The 8,568-nt window shown below is 39.4% G+C and overlaps 1 protein-coding gene across 5 annotated transcripts in view; it reads left to right on the forward strand.

Moving 5' to 3' along the window:
• astn1 (astrotactin 1) overlaps positions 1-7,775 on the forward strand; it is a 330,603-nt gene extending 322,828 nt beyond the window's left edge. For all 5 annotated transcript variants that reach the window (XM_034888865.1, XM_034888866.1, XM_034888867.1 and 2 more), the window contains one exon: positions 4,922-7,775. In XM_034888865.1, the coding sequence (XP_034744756.1) occupies positions 4,922-5,159 (238 nt within the window). In that variant the 3' untranslated portion in view covers positions 5,160-7,775. The remainder of the gene's footprint in view (positions 1-4,921) is intronic.
• Positions 7,776-8,568: the final 793 nt, after the last annotated feature.

Raw genomic sequence — 8,568 nt, forward strand, 5'->3', positions numbered from 1 at the left:
TGCAGCAGGGTTCAGCAGGGCACTGCAGGGCATCGCAGAGCGCAGCAGGGTGTAGCAGGGAGGACAGCAGGACCACGGCGACAGCTGCAACCAAGACCTGTTGCCATCCTAATCTAAGGAAATATGCTGGGCAAAAAAAGATAAGGACATAAGGAGGATAAGGACAGCTTCGTCTTAGCAGTCTTAGCCACAACGTATAAAATACTCCTCTAATAACAAGCTCATTACAGTTTGCAAAAAGTCCTTTGATAGCAGCCATGTGGCAAACTGGCTAAAGAAAGTGGGAATATTTCTAATCGTCTGACAGCTTCATTGTGATCAACCCCCCAGAAACTGCATATGAAATGCTAACCAATCTGGCAGAAATTTGACCAGATTCTAAAATTAGTCTGGGACGATCAATTTAGCAGAATCTGTACTGTGTCTGCCTGGCTTAACCAAAGTGTTTTAGATACCTGAACCCAAGTGGGACGCAGAACACAACACGACTCCAGTGTTTAGGGTAAAAGTCCTGCATTACTTCACTGTACTTCCACCTCGATCACCTCCCTACAACTTTTTTGCAATCCAAAATCACACTTCGTGAGGAAAATTACATTCGGTCTAGTCAGGTTGAGCAGGGTCCAGGTATTGCTGCAGGTCTTGGATCTCTGTCCCCATGTTGCCATACTAATGACTTTTTTTTTTTTACCTTACAGTTGGATTTTTTTTTACACAGGTTTATTAATTCAATATTTCATTATCCCTCTATCTCTATTATTAAATTAAGAAACAATGTTTGCTATTAATTTGAAAAAGTATGTCCGCATCGGATATCAATGAGTTATAATGATGATAATAATGTTCCCAGATTGACAGAAAGTATTGCAATCTCAAATAAAATGCCAAATATACTAAATACTATGGTAACATATCAAAAAGTACTTTTTAATTGATGAATAAAACACAGTACATACATTTCTTCTCTGCTTTATTATTTAATTTCTTTTAATGAAAGCATAACAAACCATAAGCAAGTAAAAATCCTGATATCCTCAAACCCCTGAAATCTGTGGCAAAATATGGGAACATTAAAAAAAAGGACGTGAATGACAGTATGGCAGCTCAGCAGCAGTACCAGCACAAGCCTTCTTATCTGCAGACGGGGGACTGACATCATTAAAATTGATATTTCTTTCTTTGCGTTTTCGGCTCTGTTGATATGCATTTGCAAAGGAGGCACTGACCTGCTGAGCATCCACGTGTACATATAACATTCAAAATGCGCCCTGATTCCAAAAAAAATACAATAACATATGCAAAGAACTTATATAAGCCAGGTGACTGCGAAGAGGATGTTGATTCTCATGTATCTCTGTAATGGTTTGCAAATTATAAAGGAATGCCAAAAATAGCAGAATTCTGTTTGAATAAAGGTGTTTAGCCTATTTGAAAGGAATTGTGGCTTATTATGGCATACAGAATACGTTCATCTTCCAGTAATAACATTAACACATACCAGCAAATATGGTGATGTGCTCCAGTATATGTTTAGAGAACAGCAGTTGATTTGGAGTCAGTATAAGACAGGAGATGAAATACTGTAGAAGCCACAGACCACACAATGTCTGTATTATTACAGTGTGTTGGTCAGTGCCAACTTAAGTTCATACTCGCAAAAATTGCACCTAATCAACAAAATAAAAAAGAAGTGTGGGTCATCACAGACTGGAACACACAAGTTATAAATAACAAAAAAAAACGTGTTTTCTCTCTTACTTTTAAAAGTAAGAGAGAAAATTAGGTTCAAACTTAATTCTTGAGCTTAGATTCAACAGTTGAGAAAAACAATCTCACCACACCATTTTCTGTGGCTTTCTATCATATCACATGATCTTTCACCGACTATATCTGTTAATGTAATGTGGGTGAACTCACCCTTTAAAAGCAATATTGGTTTTGTCTGAATGTTTTTTTTTATATTTCTTTCACACTCACATATTCATACATGCCACTGGCTTTATCACCCTCATATTCTTTACCATCATCAGCCATTTTAAGATCACCAATGAGAACAATGTCATCAGCTCCCTTATTTTCCCTGCCATCATCTCCCTTTTCAGTGTCATCTTTGCTTTTCATCATTTTCACCTCTCCATCGCCATTTGCATGACAGTCATCATCATCATCCGATCCGCCTCATAACTATCAGGTGAGTGCACATGGTAATCAGAATCAGAAATACTTTATTGATCCCCGAAGGGAAATTCTGTTTTACAGTTGCAAGAGTATAGAAATACCAGAGTAAAAATATATAAATAAAAAAATATAAGCAGTGTTAATATGGACAGTATTTACATAACTAAGGTGTTGTAATGGTGAACAGTGATAATGAACAAATAGCAGATTATTGCACAAATTTTAAGCCAGTGTTATTGCACAAAACAGATTATATTGTCCAATTTCAAACTCACTAAGTGTCTGTGTCAGACACTTAGAGGGAGGAGTTATCAAGATTGATGGCCACAGGCAGGAATTACTTCCTGTGGCACTCTGTGGTGCATTTTGGGGGAATAAGTCTTGCACTGAAAGTGCTCCTGTGGGTGGAAGACATTGTCCAAGATAACATATAGCTTGGACAGCATCCTCCTCACTGACACCACGACAGAGTCCAGCTCTACCCCCCACAACGTCACTGGCCTTGCCGATCAGTTTGTTGAGTCTGTTAGCGTTTGCTACCCTCAGCTTGCTGCCCCAGCATGCAACTGCAAACAAGATAGCACTGGCCACCACAGACTCATAAAACATCCTCAGCATTGTCCTGCAGATGTTGAAGGACCTCAGCCTCTTCAGAAAAGAGACTCCTTTGGCCCTTCCTGCAGAGGGCTTGAGTGTTCGTGGCCCAGTCCAGTTTATTGTCCAGGTGCACACCAAGGTATTTGTAGTAGTCCACCATGTCCACACTGACCCCCTGGATGGCTAACTGGTGCATTGGCTCCTTAGATCCACAACCAGCTCCTTAGTCTTTAATAAGTAGAACACTGTATATTTGTGAATTCACTCTGGTTTGCTTTCACCTGAACATGTTGCATTCCTTACTGAGTTAATTGATGCATATAGGAGGGAAACTGCCAAGTAATCTGCTGAAAGTAGTCTGAGGAGTGTGGGGGGGGGGGTCATTTCTCTGTAGCGTTTCTTATTGTATTTTGTAGTAGTCTATTTTTCTCTCTGGTAATATCTTGTTCTACTTCCTGTGTTGTGCATTCCCGCCTTTTGTGATTGTCTGCCCATCCCTGATGTGTTCCACCTGTTCCTTTCCCTTGTGTCACCCTCCTTGTTACCTAATACCCTTGTATATTTATTCTGGGCTGTCATTGTCTGGTGTGGGATCATTGTTCTGTTTTTTGTTGTTTGTTGAGTGGTGTGCGGTGTGGGCCTGCTTGTTCTTTGCTTCCTGGCCTTCGTGTTTTTTGGAACTACTCGTTTGTAAGTTTCTGCTCTGCAATCCTCTTCATTTTCTGGTTGTTCTTTGGTAATAAATATTGAACTCTGCACTTGGGTCCAAGCCTTGTCAATCCTTGACAATTTCACCAAGAGGGCCAAACGGGCTGCATCAGGCTTAATGATTATTTATTGCACGCAGTGTCCCTCCAGTATGAGACGTATTTATGTGTGACCTCTTTGGATCACGTTACTAATGGAGTGTGTTTTTTAGCTTGTTTGGTTTGGCCAAAGGAAAGGTTTAAGCATTTAATAGTCTCTCCTGTGCCTCTCCCCAGTATTACAGCAGTCCATTAGACAGCTGTCGCCACAGGACAGGCTCTTTACTTGCCACGGCCATTCATTGCTTCATTCATTCAATTTTCCACTGTTTTACTTCCTTTTTCCAATACAGACCTTTAGCAGCAGCCACTGTGTGCTTCGGTTCAAAATTAGAATGTGTCAGTAACAGTGCACCTTAGCCTGTGAGCTCCTTTGCAAAGCAGTGGTAGATGGGTAGGTTGAGGTTCTGTCATACAGTGATGTCATTCTAAAACATCAGCAGAGCCACAGTGTGATTTATGGACTGTAGACCATCTAATATTTCTGAAGGCCGAGGTGCATAAACACTGACATTCCACCTTCCTTCAGATGCTTGGCAACAAGTGTTTCCCACAGATCATTGCATTTTGACAGCTTTCTTAACCCTTACAACCTTTGTAGAGGGTTGGTCAGTCTTTGGGAGATTTTTTTGGGAGAGTTTGAAAAGAAATGTGTATGCTGTAGAGTTCTGTTAGAGGCAAATTACGTTAGTGCACTACAATATAAGTAGATTCCAGAGGTGAAGTTATGTTTTTCCTCGCTGCTCCGAATCGCTATTTAGGTGACTTCCTATGTGATAACGTAGGAAGTGTAGTGGCAGACCAGTGGTGCAGTGCAATTTGGTGTCAAGAAAGACTATAGTTTACAGCATCTACTGGCTGCCTGGTCAGACCGTGGCCCCTAGTCCCAAAAGCACCTTAAGGCTAAGATGCCTTTGGATAATTAAATTTGACACATGATTTGACACAACGGGGATCGTCATCCGAATTTTATACAATTTTATTTAGGCTCAACAGGAAAACTGCTTGCTCTGCCTTTTATTCCATTTTCCCATTGTAAATTGATGACATTCACGAACGATACATTACTCATTATGTGTCTGTAGTATTTTTTATGTCTACAAAGTATGCATTAATATGAAAAAGCATACATGAATGTGTATGTTGTCTTTGCCTACTTCACACAGAACAAACCCATAATCTGGAAAATAACAGTACACTGTACTCCATTTATATTGTTTCCATGTTATGTTTGTTATGGTGAAATTTGCTCTCAATCTCTTATGTATGTAAGTTTATGGATGTTATCGAGATATAAAGCAAACATAACACTAATAATTTCCTCACTTTTGTTCCAACAGGAAGGCCAGCCTCATCCTGTCCCAGCTAGATGAACTCTCCCCGTGGTGTAAGGGTCTTCTGCAGGAGCCGAAGATTGGCCTCCGCAGGATGTCCCTTAAGTTCCTGTCCTGCCGTTACACTGACACCAAGGCCTTTGGGCTGAACTGGTCAGACATGGGCCAGGACGTGCACAAGGCCTGTGACGAGCAGACGCTCACAGTCATGTATAATGACTACGGCGAGCCCAAGGAGCTGTGAAATGATTAAAGGGTTGGATGTGTACAGGAATATGGGAGATTTGTCAAACCCAACAAAGAAACACATAAAATGCTGGTTTCATGTTTGTTTCCATAAGCTATTTGCATTCATGGTGTCATAAGCAAATGCCTAACATTATTTAAAATGCCTTATACTCTATTTAGCATTACCATATTATTGGTAAATGTATTCAAATGTCAAATTAGAGGAGTTGATCTCTGAAGTCTAGATACATTTAGATAGTCTAGATAATCATCTAATAAGCAATACCTTTTTGATCAATATCTCTTAGCTGTGCTTTGTTAGAGCTATACTAAAGTCCATTCCTCCCTTGTAATGAAAAGTAAAAATGAAGGCAAACTTGACACATTCTGCAGATGCTTCACAGCAAACACCTCCCTTGTTTGATTACCTTCAACAACTCTCAGTTGTTCTTCTTCGATGTGGCATGATGTGGTATGAGTGGGATGATGACATCTTATGGACTAAAGCACAGGAAGCAAGTAAAGCTTTACTTTACTAATCCCGGGGTTGGACGTTGGATCCACAGCTCATCCTGACCTCTTGTTGAAGTATTCTTCTCTATCTTGGGGAAGACACTGAACCCCAAACTTATCCTGATGGTTGGCCAGCACCTTACATGGAAGCTCGCTGCCGTCGGCGTGTGAGTGAATGAGAAGCTAATTGTAAAGCTCTCTAGCTCAAGATAAAAGCCCAATATAAATGCAACTATTCAGCTGTGTAGCAGCTGCAGGCACTCGACAAACATGTTTACTTCGACACCAAGGCTTACTCTTTGCTAAATTAAAGGTTCTGAAATTTAAATGTTTTTAATGAAGTGTGAAATATTGCAAGGCAGGAATGGACTGACATGGAAGGCATGGACAACTAAAACAGATCCTTTTGCAACAGGCCTAGGCCAGGTTCTTTAATTCTTCCTATTATTATGATTTGAATGCACATTGGCAAGAAAGATACCATCTCACAATAAAATGTAATGCAACTGGGAAAAAAGACAGACCTATATTATTCAATGCACTTATATTTTAGAACAACAAATAACTTAGAGGGACAAAACAAAAGGCCATGCATTTTATTTTACTGTATTTCTTTGTTGGACTCAACAATCTTCTCTTTAAATGTTGATACGTAAAATGAACTTGTTGTTTTACCCCTTTGTTGCAAACGTCTAGCATCGTAATAGTCTAATCTATATGGGAAAGTGCCATTTCATTTGGCTTCTTTATGTTCAGTCAGATATTTAAAAGATCTGATCTGGGATATAAAGGGTTACACATGAGCTCAGTGGTCCCTGTTAAGATCTAAACTTAGGCACATCTTTAGAAATTTTGGTGAAAATTACGAAAGGCAACTCTTGATTGTGACCCTTCAGGTTGCCGACATCCATCCTACAGACAGGATCAGCCCTGTCTCCTAAATCTTCCGTTCCTATGCAACTAAATGGCATTCTTAATTATGTTTCAAGATAAACTCATTAGTCCCAGATTAAGTTTGTTTTTGACGTTTTACAAATATGTTTTTGATGAAAGTCTGCCTTCAAAGTTGAAGTAAGGAGGAGATCTGGGTGGATTGATGGTCAAACGCAGGACTTTCACAGGAGACGCTGTCTCATGTGAAACCAGTAGGCAACATCAACTTATTTTAACTTATGAACGTAATGGAAGTAACTTAACAAACATACCTATTTTAAATCAAACCGTAATTTAACCTTAGGCTGACCAGATGAGAATGGGTAAAATGCGGGACGAGACAGACTCCCCCAAAGTGATTTATTTTTATTCAGGAATTCAACTCTCACGTAAACCCAAAAATACAAATAAAAAATCATTAAAATCATGAACTTGTGTCATTATGAAACAAATAAAACAAACACAACGAATTTGTTTTAACATCAGCAACATCCAAACCAATCCCTCCCTTCTCGTGGCTGCCTGCACTTAACATGAAGTTCAAAACTCCTCCCGCCTAAAGGAGGATGAGACCAAAGTGTTGGTCTGTACAGTTGTGCTGTTGGTTAAACGTACTTTGCTGCTAGCATGCAGCCTAAAGTCTAACTCATCGGGTCCTGGGACGCCACCCTGAGCATCCATTTTAACAATGAATGAATGAAAAATAACAATGCATGTTATCAATGCAACCAATGAGCAGCCAATGGGAGCTGGACAAACGTCTGTGCTTGAGACTTTTCTCTGATTTTCGGGACAATTAGGGCAGGATTCGGGACTACTGCTTGGATTTCGGGACTGTCCCAAAGTTTTCGGAACGTCTGGTCACCCTATCTTATCCTCTCCCTAACCAAGTTTTAGATTTTAGTTCGGTAGTTTTTTTTTTCAATTCACAATATTAACCATGTGTATAAAATTGTAACTGTTTCACGACATGCGCCTGTTGTTGGTACGAGGATCTGTTGTCTAAGAGAAACATCTCGGAACGTAAATGAGAATGCAGATATATTATATATTGTATTGGGAAAAAATGTGTTGACTTCACTAGATGGCGATCTTGGTTTAAAGGAAAAAGTTCAAGGAATGGCAATTCACTGTGCTTTAAACCCTTTGTTGAACAGAGAGCGTCATCTAGTGGGCTCCGAAAATGGTTCAAAAAGCCTAATTTGGCCATCACTAATGGGAACATAATTCTTTAAAAGACAAGTTTGCTTGGATACAGCGTACGGCTTCTTAGACCCGATCTAAAGTCAACACTTGTCCTTGTAAAGTTTTCATAATGGATCCAGGAGTTTCTGGATCTTTTAAAGATTTAAAAGTCATTGTAACTCCAGTTTCACTGGAACATTCCAACCATTGTTGTATATATTACAGCTTCTGATTCTTGCAGTACTCATTTATTACGTACAACTGCAACAAACCCAGTAGGTGAACACTTCCTGGTAGTGATGGCCAAATAAAGCCTCATGAAGCTTTGTGAATCGTTTTCTTTATTTTCTAAACCCACTAGATGCCACTCTTGGTTTAAATAAAAAGGTTAAAGGAAACGTAATTTGGTGTGCTTTCAACAACACTTTGTGTGCTTTCTCAACACGGCTGAACAGAGAACCATCTACAGGGCTCAGGAAGAAAAAGAAAAAGTTCACAAAGCTTTATGAGGAGGCTTCATTGTGCCATCACTACTTCATCGGCCATAACATGTATCTCAGCTGTGATTTGTTATTGGCTGCTATATTGTGTAGAGTAGCTTATACAGTTTTAACTTCTCTTTTTAAATATGTTGAATTAAGTTAGCCTTTGAACTAGTACATACAAACCTGGTTTTGTCATTCAAACATGTTGAAAAGTTAAAATAGTTCAACATATTTTAAAAACGCTAGTATTTTACAAAGTTATCCCTGTTTCTATGAAAAAGGCGAGGTAGCATGTAAACAGATTTTATT

This window comes from Etheostoma cragini, chromosome 12 (genome assembly GCF_013103735.1).
Source record: "Etheostoma cragini isolate CJK2018 chromosome 12, CSU_Ecrag_1.0, whole genome shotgun sequence".
In the NCBI taxonomy this organism is placed as follows: domain Eukaryota; kingdom Metazoa; phylum Chordata; class Actinopteri; order Perciformes; family Percidae; genus Etheostoma; species Etheostoma cragini.